The sequence below is a fragment of the Aythya ferina genome (assembly GCF_964211825.1).
Source record: "Aythya ferina genome assembly, chromosome: 18".
Taxonomy (NCBI): Eukaryota; Metazoa; Chordata; class Aves; order Anseriformes; family Anatidae; genus Aythya; species Aythya ferina.
Genome location: NC_140317.1, coordinates 9,488,786 through 9,503,077, shown reverse-complemented (window position 1 = coordinate 9,503,077; position 14,292 = coordinate 9,488,786). Strand labels below are relative to the sequence as shown.

The window sequence follows — 14,292 nt, the reverse complement described above, 5'->3', positions numbered from 1 at the left end:
AGCAGCGGAGAGGGAGCCGTTCTGCTGACTGATGTCCACGCGTCTCAGCGGAGTTTGGAGCGTGGCTATTCTGAAACCTGCACTCGCACCATTACGTCTGCACTTCAATTGGTTTTAGTGCTCGTGAACTCTTTGAGGACACGACCAACTTCTGTTTTGTTCTTACAGAGATTATTTATAATTAATAGGCCTCTGTACAGCTGAGTTTTCTTCTCTAGGTACGAACTGCCAAACCTCCCAGCCTTTGCAGCAGCAGTCCCAAGGTGAAGTCCAGTTCTGCCAGGCCGTGTGTGATGCGGCAACAGCGCCACCCAGTGCTGCCACCCATCCCCTGCCTTTCTGTGAGGGTCAGACCCCCTCTAGTTACACAAAAAAGTCTGCAGACTGGCAAGAAGCCCTTCTTAAGCTGCAGCTCCTTTGTTGGCACTAGCTGGCTAAAACGAGCGGTTACTGCGTGCAGTCAGAGGTTATTTTTAAACTGCTAAAATTGCTCAACTACAATGAAAACAAGGGGTGTTCTGCATTAGCAACATAAACATCCAGTGGAGACAAATTGATGCGAAAACTGTTGTATTGAAAATTCTCAGCTTGTTTTCAAGAGTACATCAGCTTCTTCACTCCAACAGAAGGATGCACAGCCATGCCACAAACTTGCAACTGGTCCCGGAGGAGGCCTACATATATCAACCCCATACAGCCATATCACTGATTCTTAGCATTAATAGAAGTGAGAGCAAGAAATGGATATGTGTTACAAAACTTACACCTCCATTATAGAGCTATAGCTATCTAGATAACTGTAAGGCTTTTGTATTTCTTTCCCCTGCTCCTATAAATTAGCAACTTTCTGTATCTCACAATCTAGGTAAAAATTCCTTGGAGGCAAGAAGTATTAACAAATTTAAGCAAGTTAATCTGGGCAAATAAGAGCTTACAGGCCAACTGAGAAACATGCACAGCAAAGATGATCCAAACAATAACTCTGCTCTACGTGGAGTGGACCAGCAAATCGATGCTGACTGATTAGAAGCAGTTTCATCAGAACACAATTCCATAGGAATTCTGGCTGCATGGATGGTGGAAGGAGATGCTGAGGAAGCGAGTGCCCGTCCCGGACGATCACTGCTGCGAGTTCTGGTGTAGCAGATTTTGCAGGGCTTTATGGTTTTGCACAGCAGCTACAACATCCTCATAGAGAGTGTTCACGCTGATGCACAGCGGTTGATGTCGTAGCTCTGTCAGCTTGCAGACAGCCAAGGTACAGAGGATGCACAGCAGCACCAGCAGCAGGACCCTCAGCACTGACCGTGACCAGGAGTGCTTGTGCCGGGGCAGCTGAGGAGGACGAGAACTGGAGGCGGGCTCTGCAACAAGAACATTGGCAAGATCAAGAATGTGAGGATTTAGTCAAATATCTGTAACGGTTACATTCAGAAACGTGCTGCTCAGGTAATGTGCTTTAGCCTGTGCTATGGTTGTCTTATGAATCCTCATCACGTAACTCTGGTCGATAATAAATGCACAAGACCTCCCTACTTACATGAGAAGTTTGAGATTTTCACTTCTGCCCATGAAGGTAAGGGGAGTAAGGCATCTCTGTGTTGCACGAGATCTGTTTTTAACCATATAGTTCACTATATAGTTCAGTACATCTAAGAAAGGAGTGGAGAGAAGTTCTCGAGAGTTCTTCAGTTCACCCCAGATACTGCAACTCTCTCTTCCTCAGCCTACAGCTGTCCAGCTGTAAGGCTTCTAACAAGCTGTACTGCTGCACTGTTTCCCCACCATTCCTACTCTCTCAGTACCTGGGCTACATAAAAGCAAATCAGGCATCAAAAAGAGGATGCAGACTAAAAATATGTTGCAATTCTATGGCAGTGGTCTTATTCATTCTTCTTGGCTTATTTTGCCTACGCAGTGCTCAAGGCATACATTAAAATATCACACCACAGTCTTTATTTGGACTCACTGTGGACGCTACTTACTTCGGGTTTGCACGGTTTCTTTTTTAGTTTTCTTCTCCATCTCCTGTTTTGCAGCTCTCTGGGCATCGTACTCCCGTCTTCTGCGTTCCTTTTCTTCTGCCTTCTCCCGCTTCCTCAGTTCCCTTTCTTGAGCTTCCCTGGCTCGCTGTTCAGCTTCACGCTTCTTCTCCATTTCTGGGGATTAATAGGAAGTGTTTTCCTTAATTTAAAGGGCTGTCATTGCCTTCTTCCTTATTATTTGCTTATCTGTTCCCAGTTGGAATGAGGAAACAAATCCCTGCACAGGATCCTGGGCAACCTGCTGTAGCATGTGGACTGCACCTTTATACCCTTAGCTATTCTTTGGTTCTGTGAAGTTAAATAATCCCTGTGGTGGACTTTTGTTTGTTTTTGTTGCTGTTTTTTATTATATATCTTGCTACCTCAGATTTAGGCTTCCCTTAAAACAAGTTCTGTGCTCTTCTTTCATATACTTTGTGTGCAACCCACAGAACGTTCCAACTAGGGACCTAACGTGTCCCATTCCTGGACGTGTTCAAGGCCACACTGGATGGGGCTTTGAGCAACCTGGTCTAGTGGAAATTGCCCCTGCCTGTGGATCTTTGAGGTTCCTTTCAACCCAAACCATTCCAAGATTGTGTTGTTCAGGCAACAAACAGCACAGTGATCCCAGGCTATCTTTCTCCCCCTGGACCTCCTACCCTAGGACTCCCTGATAGTTAAAAACACAAACTTCTGCCAGTTACATCGATTGCCAGCCAGCAGGTATTTGTATGTGGACATCTTAAAGATTGAGAACAGAATTCAGCAAGGTGTGTGTGAGGACTTTGTGCTTACCTCGCTCTGCTTGGAGCTTCCGTTGTCTTTCTTGGTCCTGCTCAGACTGGATCACTTTCATATGCTGCAGTACCTTCAAGGCCCAAGAAAACAACCTGAGAGCTCTGCAGAAGGCTCACTGCATAGCCAGTTCAAAACAGAACAGCTGGAGTGCAGCTGAGGACACTCGGCTGGGTCTGACCAGCCCCAGAGTTTGCACACAGCTGCCTTAGCCCTGCAGGTACAGCTCTGGAGAGAGCTCAGCCCTTCCTGCATGAGCCTCTGCAGTTAAGAAACAGGTCTGTGTGTCAGAAGAGCAAACGTGGCAAATGATGCTAGCCAATACAGAGGATCACAGAACAATTTTGTTTTCAGCAAACTGAATTCCTACAACGAGCAGCACAAGGCAGTAGCACAGGCACAGATTTTTAACTATTCTTGCTCCACAACTCCCAGCAGTAACTATTTACATGACCCTGTAGTTTCCCAGAGCTTCTCCAAAGATTTTTGTACTCTGCTGTACTCTACACAGGGATTATTTTGTCTGAGTGTCCCTTTGCTTCCTTGCTGATGGAGGAGAGTCCTGCTCAGCCTGGTGTTTTCCCTCTCTAGGCACGGAAGCACTGAAGTCAGTGCAGTGAACCAGCACCTCACTGGCTAAAGGAATTTCAGAGTGCTGCAGCAGCAGCTGCCCAGCTTGCTAAGCAAAAAGAGGAAAAGCCCTCCACCGACAGAGCTAAGTAAGGGAAAAAGAATAAAAGCAAGCAGGTTCCTTACCCTGACAGCAGCCTGTTTACACTGCTTCTCGTCCAGGCAGTCGCCGGCTACTTTAGCTAGAACAGGATCCAGGGGATTGTCCTTCAGATCCAGCCACTTCAGGTTCTGCAGGAAGGAACGACAAAGGGGAGGCTGTAAGAGCACACAGCAAGCAGCTGACCACAAGCAGCACAACACTCCTGAAATTATTTAAGAGATCCAAAGCAGAAGCAAAGAGCCACTTCATAAGAACGAAACAGGTATGGAAGGCAAGCAGAGGGCTCAGGCAGAGGTGTTTTCAATAGATGGGAGATAATTTCCACTGAGCTGTGGTGCAGAGACAGCTGAATTTTGGAATGGGTAGGCATCAGGATGGATGCTTTACCAGAGAAATCAACTTGAGAAGGATCACAAGACCCTGGCTCGCGTCCCAAAGCTTTACGTAACTGCCCAGCAAACAGCTTTACCTTGAGCTGCGCGAAGCTGACTGGCAGGGTGACTAAACGGTTGTTCAGGAGGTCCAGATGCTGCAGATTGACCAGGCGGCCAAAGTCCAAAGGCAGCTGTTGCAGGCGATTTTTACTCAGGTCCAGTTTCACCAGGTGCATCAAACTACAGAAGTCTGACTAAAAGCCAGGTACAAAAAGCAGAAAAATCCGGTCAGCATCTTAACGAAGGAACCTGAGCAGGGAACGTGCTGGGATAGGCTGCACCTTGTGTAAGCTGCAAATCCTCAACTTAGCCCAGGAGGGCAGCTGGAAGAAAATCTCTCGGAAGAGCGAGGGAGGTGGCAGTGGGACAGGACACAAACCGAACGTGGTGATGTGCAGCAGGACAACTGAAAACCGAATTCCCACTGCCAAGGAAAGCGGTCTGTGTTCGCGCTGGGATCCTTTGGCAGGGAGATGCTGCAACCTCTCTGCTTAGGTTGCCCTCTTCTCTCTCGCTAGGTGCTACCTGGCTCAGTAAAAGCTGCCCACCTGTACTAACCCCAAATCAGCAGCAGTGCCGTTCAGCCACCCCAGGAGGAGCAAAGGGCCATTTCCAAGCCTCCCAGTGAATCTCTGCTTATCTCTCCTGAATATTTCCTAGCAGACCTTCCTCATCTTCACAAAGGCTCCCTCCAGCATCTTACCGGCAAGGAGATGAGGTTATTACAGGACAAATCCAATACAGTTGCCTTGGGAAGTGCAGCCTGAAAGAGAAACAAAGTACTTGGGCCCGCAGGTAGATACAAACCCGGCCTGCCCCTGCTACTTTTCTTGCAGTCTTCCCCCCCAGCCCTCAGCTTCCTCCCCGAGGCTGTTCCTTACGGGGTCGGGACTCAGCATCCTGCCTTTAAAGCCGAAAGGCAGGATTCCTGCGCTTACAGCTCGCAACCTCTCCCTACCGGGAGGCGCAAACCCTCCTCCCGGCCACGTTACCAACCCGCAGGCCAGCTCGGCCACCCCCGGCCGCAGCTCTCGGCTCTCCCCGAAGCCCCCGGGGGGCACCAGGCGGCACCACCCCGCTCGCCAGCCGCTCACCAGCTCCCTGACGGGCACCTCGCTCAGATCGCACAGGCTCAGGTCCAGCTCGTTGCCGTCGAGCTTATCCTTCAGGCTCCCCGCTTTGCCACCACCACCACCGCCGCCTCCCCGAGCCATGGCCCCGCCGCGGGCGGCGCTGCGGGAGGCGCGGGGCCGGGGGGCGGCGCGGAGCGGTGCGGATCGGGACAACGCGGAGCTGCCGGGCCAGGCCGAGCCACGCCGCTCCCCGCTCCCCGCCACCCACTTCCGCGGCCACGTCCTCGCTCCGGGACCGGGAGGGTCCCCAGCGCCCTCTGTCGGCCCGGAGCGCCGCGCTCGGCTCCCCCTCTCCTCCTCCTCCTCCTCCTCCTCCTCCTCCTCCCCGGGGCCGCAGCGCTGCCCCCCGGCTGCTCGGAGGCTCGGAGGGGGGCTCCGAGGGCTCCTGCGTCCCCTCCTCACCGGCACCCGGCTGCTGCTGCCGCTTCGGAGCGTCCTCACCAGCACATCGTGGCCAAGCTGAGCGATCCGGGCACTGGGTGCCTTGTTTCACTGGTGCCATCGCTTCATTCTCTTCGTGGTGTCCATAATCCAAGTGCCACACTCGTTTTTTTGTGTCTTTTTTTATTTTTTTGCACCAAGGTGTTTCTCTTTACAAGGAGGAATTCTGCACTTACTCCTCCTCCCTTTATCCAGAACTCCAGCACTACACAAAATGCTCTCTTGCCTCGCCTGATCCGCTGTTGGGAAAGTCAAAAAAAGGAGCCGGGGACAGAGCCAAATGGGTATCACCCAGTAATGGGATTGCAGCGAGTACCAGCCTTGGCTTTGCTGGCCCCTACGCAAATTGTGGTGTACACGGTCGGGCACAGTTGTTCAGAGCTGCTCCAGCACATCCGCCCCTCGGGCGCCTTGGTGAGGCTTTGAGTTGCCTCCAGGCCTCTCCCAGCACTGAGATCTGCTCACCTCAGCGCAGATGGAACTGAGATCACAGGAGTCTGCGAGCAAAGGCATCACAAACAGCAGACACGGATTCGTCTCGTAGAAAGCGTAATGAAAATTGCCTGAAGCTGACGTGCTCCCACCCAGGAGGTTCTGGAGATTTACAAAGCAGGTTTTTGCACCTCCCAGCAGCAAGCTGACATTACAGAGCCCTCCTGTGAGAAAAGCGAGGTCTGCTTACGCAAGAACCTCCCCGGTGCCTCAGCAACTTACAGAGGGGACCTGAGCGAGACCTTTTTCACGTGTAGAAAATACCTTCATATGTGCAGGGCTGCAGAGACTGGAACGCCTGGAGTGTGTGCCACCTATTGTGATTAACTTCCAGGCAGATCTTTAAATCTTTATTAGAATTATTTATCACTCGGTGGCGTGTGGAGTGTTGTGCCAGGCTGCCATCTCGAAGTCTCAGGCTTTGACCATCTCAGACGGACGTCCCCAGACGTGAAGGTCACGTTAACTCCCGTGCAATTCTTTAATACCTAACCGGCCTTCACTCAGTAGCCGTGATCCGAGTGGGGAGAGAAAGGTCAGCCTGAAACTCAGCATGACTTCTGTTTGTTTGTTTTTAAGGTGAGGGTTTTTTAGATCACAGTTGTGTGTTTTTTTTTCCCCTCTGTGGTTAAACAACACCGAGCACAACGCTGATGCTCCTGCAGTACAGATACAGCTAACTGCACTGGGCTTTGCTGCAGCAGTGGAGGAGATAACTCCTGGCCATGGCTGTCAGGCGGCCTTACAGCATCTCCAGAAACTCACCTAGCGCCTGATTTGAGTGGGACTGACAGATTTGAGCAGGACTGACATGTGCAAACACCTGTGTGTGTCTAACAAGCCTTCAAACCTGCACGAGGCAGACAAATCAAACCAAGGGGCACATCTGCCTGCTCTGCAAGAGAAAGGGTGGAGGAACAGCAAAAACACAAAGAGAGGGGGTCGGGGGCTGGAGGAGATTCCCACTGCTTTGCCCAGTGCCCTGTGCACAGCCACAGCCAATTTTGCACATTTCAAAGACAAAGATTTCCCCTCCTCCAACCACAGAAAAAGCTGTCACTGCTACCACCGAGCAAACTCCTTGTGCTTTGTGAACAAGACACACACGAGGGAAAATCCAAAGCCTGTTTCGAAAACCAACCAGCCGGGAGGGGAGATGTGGCGGCAGTCAGCGTTTCACTACCGGGCCGTGTTACGAGCATATTTTATGGCTTTGATGCCTCAGACACGCCAATTCTGGGGCCAGTACTGATTCCCTTGCTCATGAGCCCTCTCGTGCTCAGCACAGCACAGCGTGCCGTGCAGACTCTGCTTGCTGAACCCGCATCCACCCGGGCAGAGAGTGGGAGGAGGACCAGAAGCGGAACGAGTGCCGGCGATCACCCCACAGGTCAGTGGCCGAGCGAGAAACAGCCCCGCGCTGCCAGCGCCGTTTGGCTCCTGCCTGCGAGGCCATCGAGGCTTCAAACACATCCCCAGCCCTTCCACCAAAACGAGCTGGGCTTTGCCACTGTGCCACGCCGTGCCCAAAAAGCCTGTCGGTGCTGTCCCACGGGGGACAACGCGTGTGCCCCAAAAGTGTCAGCGCTGCTGTGGGGTCCCCCATAGCCCACCCAGCTCCGGAGCACCAGGTGCGGGGTGGTGGCGGAGGCCAGGGGGGCGATGGGCAGGGGCTGGGGGGTCCCAGCACCCACGCCCCCCACCCTGAGCCACGCAGCCTTCCCATGGGGCTCCCCCATCCTTCCTTTATCTGCTCCCCCTGCTGGCACCGCCGGGGGGGGCGGCGAGCCGGAGGGAGCGCTGAGGGTCCCCGCATCGCATCCCATCCCACCCCATCCCACCCTACTCCCAGGAAAGCACCCGGGGGGGTGCCGAGGGTGGCCCCTTCCCTAACCCAGCCCCTTCCGCAGCCCCCCGGGGCCAGGCTCGGCCGGGACCGAGGCGGTTCCCGGTGCGCACCGCCCCCGCCCGACCCAGCCCGGCCCGGCCCGGCCCCCCCCCCAGCCCCGGCCGCCTCCGCCGCTGCCACCGCCCGGCTCCCGGCTGCCGCTGCCCCCGGCCTCATGGGCATGGCCACCGCCGCCCGGCTCGCAGCGCTGCCCCGCCGGGCGCTGCTCCTCCTGCGGGGCCGGTAGGGACGGGGGAGCTCTGGGGGGGCTGCGGGATGGGGGTGGGGTTGGGGCTGGAAGGGACCTCAAGGGGCTGGAAGGAGGTCTAAGGAGCTGTAAGGGACCTTAAGGGGCTGGAAGGGACTTTAAGGGACCTCAAGGAGCTATAAGGGACCTTAGGGAGCTGTAAGGAGCTATAAGGGACCTTAGGGGGCTGTAAGGAGCTATAAGGGACCTTAAGGGGCTGTAAGGGACTTTAAGGGACCTTAAGGAGCTATAATGGACCTTAGGGGCTGTAAGGGATCTTAAGGGGCCATAAGGGACTTTAAGGGGCTGTAAGGGACTTTAAGGAGCAGTGGTGCAAGGTGGGGGTAGAGGGGACAGGGAATTTGGGGGTGGTCGCAGTGCAGAGAGGTCAGGTTCAGCTCAGAGCGCTGGGGGTTTCCTCTAAGCGTGTGTCACTGTCTCCTGGCTTCCCTATAACCCCCCCCAAAGTGGCAGGAGACAGGGGCCCTGTCCTGGGGGGGGGGGACACAAGGGGCAGGGATGAGGCCAGCACGGCGTGCAGAGGGATGGGAGTGTGTGCCCGGGGCTGGGCAGCTGGGCAGCAGCTCCCTTCGTGCTGCAGCAGCAGGAGATGGACCCAGTGGCTTCTCCTCTTCCCCCAGCACCCTGCCGTGAGGGCAGCATCCCTGCTGGCACCGGGCCCTGCAGAGCGTGGGCAGGGTGCTGAGGGGCAACGTGGTGCCAGCTGGTCCTTGGCACCGAGGAGCTCTGGAGCCTGGCCAGTGATTGCTGTTGTTCATCGCTGCCTCTCAGAGCGAGTTCTTGGGAGAAAACAGCAAAAGGGAAAGAACTGATCAGGAAAGGGGCTTGGGAATATCAGCTGAAATTCAGGGAGTCGTCCTCCCGAGGAGGCATGGCTTGCAGCGAGTGACTCCACAAGGGGCAGCTCTTGCTCTTCACACGTGAGGTCCAGGTGTTTCCTTTCAGCTGGGTTCAGAGAGGGAGTGAGGTGGTGCCGGGGCCAGGGCTGCCACCACAAATACTCTTCTCGAGAAACGGGGTCAGAAGAGAAGCAAGGCAAAGTTTGTTGCGGTTTGGGCTCCAGACTAGAATTTCAAGTGGGACTGAGGGGCAGGAGCCCAAAGCAGTGGGATGCAACGCAGATTTAAAGGAGTAAACTCCTCCTAGGAACAGAAATATTTTTAAAATTCTGCTGTTAGTATCGGGCAGTGCTTGGCCTTCTGGCAGGAAGAGGGTGGAAGGGAAAGAGGCGCAGTGGAGAAAGTATTCTGCTGTCTGATGGAACTGAAATCTGAGGACTCCGTTAAAGCTTTGGAGACTGTCATTCCTCAAGCTAAAACAAACAAAATAACCAGTAATCAAACCCCATTAACCCTCAGTCAAAAGAGTTGCTTTAAAGAGCAAGGAAGAGGCAAGGCATTGCAGGGCAGAGGTAGCTTTCACCACCCTTTTATTGCAGTCGCGTTACGTAAAAGACCCCAAAGTTGTTTCAGGGTGTTAGAAATGGCTCAATCTTCAAAATTAAATAAAAAAAATAGGATTTGTTAAAAGAATAGAGGTAAGCAAACAGCGCTGGGTGCACCGGGAGTCTCCACTCCACCAGGACGCACCTATTTAATCCTATTTTGAAGATTGAGCCATTTCTAACAAGGGAGATGATCGTGGTCGACTTCCCAGAACAAAGGAGCTGGCTGAGGAGCCCGTGAACCTCTCCAAACGTGACCTCTGTAGCCGGGTTCAATTTGAAGCCACGGGAGGGCAGAGCCTTTTATATAGGTGCAGGGGGAATGCCACAGCTCAGGTCAGCGTCCCTCCCGGTTGCAAAGCTGGAGCTTTTGGTGTACTCCCTGTAGGGGGACAAATGGTTACAGCGATGCCTCTGCCCCGTGCTGCTCTTCTGATAATTTCTATAGAGACAGGAAGAGTTAAAGGTGAAAAATGAAACTGCTTATCTTCTGTCAACAGCGATAAAATGTTAGCCAGGAGTGCTTTATTAAGTTTGATGGCTTCTGCTGCTCACGGCCAGGCAGGAGTGCCAGGATCCAGCTGCCAGGATCCAGCTGCCCGCCTTCCTTCCACGCACGCCAAGGAGGGAAGCTGCTTTTCCCCAGGTCTCCGTCCAGTTACGCTGCTGAACTCTGAAGTTCCTAGAGTGAGGGGCAGCCTGGTGATGAGCTTGGCTTGTTTGCAGCGCGGCAGGCTGGTTGCTGCTGGAATGTGCTGCTGAAAGAGGGCACGCGCTCCCCAGGAGTAGCGTTCATCAGCGTGCTGAAACCCAGGAGCACGTGGAGTTTATTTGCTCTCCTCCAGCTGAGGCAGGGAGCTGAGAGCTGCCGTAGGATCGGAGCGAGGCCCAGCAGGCTTCGTTTATCTCCAGCAGTGCCAGCTGTTTCCTAGGGGAAGGTGGAGGGGGAATTATTTGTCTTCTGTAACAAAGACGAACAAAACCAAGTATTTCTAAATCCTTTGGAGCCCTCTACGTAGAGGCCTCTCGAAGCACTCTCCCAGTTCAACACTCGCTGTTGGTTCTGGCACCTTTTTCAGCACGGTGCTGCTGGTAATTGAGGGATCACGTGCCTGCCTTGTTCCTTCCATGCAGTGCCTCCAGAGCCCTGCTTTGCTTTGTCCCACACCTCTCTTTGACCCACACCACGGCCAAGAAATGTGTGCTATGGAAACGCTGAAGCTCTTGCAACATCAGCCTGGAATTCAGGGAACTCTGACAAGTGACAGCTGTGAATTTTGCTTCTTTAATGTTTCTGCAGAGGCCGTGTGAGGAGACACTTTGAGAAGAGGTAGTGGCTCCGGGCTATGAGCACGAGGCACCTTAGACCCTAATTTTAAAGCTGCAAGTGAGGGTGTGAACGGCTGGGACTTGTGAGAATGAGCTGCGCGTGTTCTCGCACCGAGGCTAACCGCTGGCTTTTCGCAGAAGGATTTTAAAGTGCAGGGCTTTATAAAGAAATCTTTCCCTGGTCTTGGACATTCTTTCGTCCCCGCGTTTAGGGGCAGGGAGAGAGCTGTGAGGACTGGAGGAGGAGCTGTGTTTGGCTCTGGCTTTGCGTGTCGTGAGTGAGGATCGGGCCCTTCAACTTTTCTGCACTTCATAGGGACTGCAGGAGGGACTCCAGCGTTTGCACAGAGAAAACAAACCGTCACATATGGAGGGAGGGTGGAATTCTGCTTGCTGGGAGGTCAGTGAAACCCTCTGGCTCTTCAGGCCTGGAAAAAAAAGGAGAGTAAGAGCAGGAGGCCTGGCCTGGTCTGTGCTTTGTCAGGTCCTGGCGGTGTCGGCTGTGCAAGGAGCTTGGGAGAGCAAGAGGCCGGTGGCAGAAGGCATGAAGCTGCTTCAGCTCCGGACCCTCTGCATTTGGACTGGATTTCTCACAATTTTCCTTTCTATCTTCAGTCTATTTTTTTTTTTGGTCAGTCACATGCTAGGGAAAGATGGCAGAGCAACTTTCTGTTTTGTTTTTTTCCCTGCTAATTAGTAACGCTTCCCCTGCTCTGCGTCCCAAGAGGAACCGAGCGGCTGATGAAATGCTTCTGTTTGCCCAGCAAAGCCCCGAGCCCTCAGCCCACTCAGCTCGAGGTGAGCTCCGGGAGGGCACTTGGTGAAAGGGCTCGTGCGCAGCCAGGTCAGCGTTTGCTCTCTGCCCCCAGCCTCCTCTGCCCTTTCCAGGCTGCCTGCGGGAGCTGAGCACGGGAGGGAGCCGCTTCTTTGTGCTGCAGCTGGAGCTGTGCTCAGGGACAGGTTCTGCTTCCACTGCAGCTGGAGGCGACCTGGCTTCAGAGAGGTGAGGATGTAGTGCCCCCAAGTTAATGTCGTTGCAAACAGTTCGTGGTTTCCTCCTCCAACGTGCCAGAAACTGCAGCGGCTCCTCTAAAAGCTCTCTCCAGCAGCACAAGGGCTTACCTGGTCACCGACAGCAAGTGACAATGGCTGCGGTGGTTTTTATTGCTTTGTTAGGAACGTTCCTCCTTCCCTTGGGTTAGGGAGAGATTTCTCAACCTTTATAAAAGGCTTTTGTTCTTCAGAGCTCTCTTTCATCTCCTGGTTTTTATACCTGCCTTGCCCAGGAGCTTTCAAACAAGAAATGATAATTCTCTGTGATGTTTGCTTGGTTGTTGCCTCCCTTCTCCTTCTCTGGTGACCCTTGTACAGCCTTAGTGTAAATTACCCTACAAGACTGCTAGAAACGACTGCCTGAGTGGGGTGAGCGGGAGCTGCAGAGCTCTCCATCCCCGGAAAGGAACGGGGAAGGAGATTCAGTCACCGCTGAGCTCTCAGAGCAGAACTCCCCGCCTGGAGGCTAAAAGCTTGTTCTGTGCTCACCCCTTAGAGGAAGCAGCTACATGCTGCTGCTTGCATCTCGTGGGCAGGAAGGCAAATCTCCTGCAGTGAATAGCACCGAGTCTTTGCAGAAGGTTGGCACCATTGTACCCAGCTGTTATGTTATTTCAGGCTGCTCTGTTTTTTTCCTCTCACAGATCTGCCCCTCGGCTTTAAACGCAGGACCTTGCCTCAGCACCGTGTGCCCCAAACGTGTTCCTTAACCCTGTCCTTCCTGGTCACCTGCATTGGGGACGGGGAAGCTGAGAACCTGGAGGAAAGCAGGGAAGAAGTGAGGATGGAGGCAAGAGAGCCCGGGGAGGCCTGCAGGGGGCTGGGAGGCTGCTTGGGTGGAGGAAGGCTCAGGGCAGGAGCAAGTGGTGAGAAAGCAGGGAGAGGAGTGGCAGCACCTGCATCTCTGCGAGCTGTGGTTCCAGGGGAGACTGCAGCTTTTCCACTGAGCGAGGCAGCTGGTGGGCAGACCTCAGGGAAAGCCAAAATGATTTGAAAACACTTTTCCTGCTGCCCTGCCCACATCTCTCCAGTTTGGCCTCAAATACAGTTTCTCTGCGCCCCTCTCAGGTATTTTGTCCTGCCGTTTCTGCCGAGGTTCTCTGCTGGAACACCTCCCCTGTTGTCCTCCCAGTGTTTGCGGTGGGTGTAGGCTCCTCTACCCCGCACGCCTGCTTTATTATCTTTGCAGCTCCCTCCCCTCATCCATCTGCTAGCTCCTCGTTTTATTGATGCTGTCCTCAGGACCATAAACTCTCTCCAGTGCACTTCACAGAGACAGTGAAGTGCTCGCAGCCCGCTTAGCGCTGCGTACACAGCCCCTGACTTCGCCAGCTCCTCTCGGGTACAGCTCAACTTCTTTGAACTCCTCTAAGCGGTTTTTATTCTGTGAGATGAGAATTTCCTGTTCTCTGCAGGCCTTCTAGGGGAAGGTTCAGATGACGTCTCTCTGACTTTGATTTTAGGTTTCACTTTCTCAGTCTCTTTCCAGCTGAGGGAAGCCAGTCCACGGAATTTGCCTACACACAGGTTTTCCTGCACACCTTCCAAGTTATTTGCACCTTTTCGTATTGTAGCAAGATCAAAGCCATTTACAATCTCTCAGGAAACTGCCAAATCAAGAACCCATCCGGATATTTAGAGATGCCAGAAGCAGTTTTCTTTGTTGCCTGAAGGGAGGCAAAGGAAGAAATGCAAAACCCTGCGCTCGAGGGGAATAACCTCAGGCACCAGGACGTGCTGGAGGCCACCCAGCTGGAAAGCAGCTCAGTAGAAAAGGCCCTGAGGGTCCTGGTGGACACCAAGTTGAACACGAGCCAGAAATGTGCACTTGCTGCGAGGAAGGCTAATGATATCCTGCACTGCCTGAGGCAGAGCATTGCCAGGAGCCTGAGGGAGGGGATCCTTCTCTGCCCAGCACTGCTGAGGCCACCCCTGGAGTGCTGGGTCCAGTTCTGGGCTCCTCGGGCCAGGGGGAAGATGGAGAGAGCCCAAGGAGGGGGTGGGAGTGGAGCTTCTCTCTTAGGAGGCTGCAAGTACCTGAAGGGAGGCTGCAGAGAGGATGGAGCCAGGCTTATTTCTGTGGTGCCCAGCCCCAGGAGAAGAGGCAGCGGGCACAAAGTGACACACAGGAGGGTCCTCTGGACGTCAGGAAGCCTCCCTTTACCGTGTGGGTGACCGTGCACTGGCACAAGTTGCCTGGGGAGGTTGTGGAGTCTCCATCCTCAGACACATTCAAAAACTGCCTGGATGTGGTC

General features: G+C 53.7%; 2 protein-coding genes across 3 annotated transcripts in view; one reads left to right on the top strand and one right to left on the bottom strand.

Moving 5' to 3' along the window:
* Positions 1-553: 553 nt before the first annotated feature.
* Positions 554-5,363, bottom strand: LRRC59 (leucine rich repeat containing 59). The gene is made up of 7 exons (XM_084492298.1): positions 5,084-5,363; positions 4,693-4,752; positions 4,025-4,183; positions 3,579-3,683; positions 2,823-2,895; positions 1,986-2,159; positions 554-1,364 (listed from the first exon to the last, which is right to left on the bottom strand). The coding sequence occupies exons 1-7, from the start codon at positions 5,201-5,203 to the stop codon at positions 1,120-1,122; spliced, it is 936 nt and encodes a 311-aa protein (XP_084348424.1). The 5' UTR covers positions 5,204-5,363; the 3' UTR covers positions 554-1,119.
* A 2,064-nt stretch (positions 5,364-7,427) lies between these two features.
* The window catches only part of ACSF2 (acyl-CoA synthetase family member 2), a 39,521-nt gene continuing 32,656 nt past the window's right edge, over positions 7,428-14,292 (top strand). Inside the window, exon 1 of one of the 2 annotated variants that reach the window (XM_084492294.1) lies at positions 7,428-7,445. Coding sequence is in view for 1 of the 2 variants with exons in the window: in XM_084492293.1 (XP_084348419.1) it covers positions 8,119-8,186 (68 nt within the window). In the remaining variant the exon portion in view is untranslated. Of the gene's footprint in view, positions 7,446-8,051; positions 8,187-14,292 lie in introns of those variants that run through there. The other variant, XM_084492293.1, reaches the window with a different exon arrangement.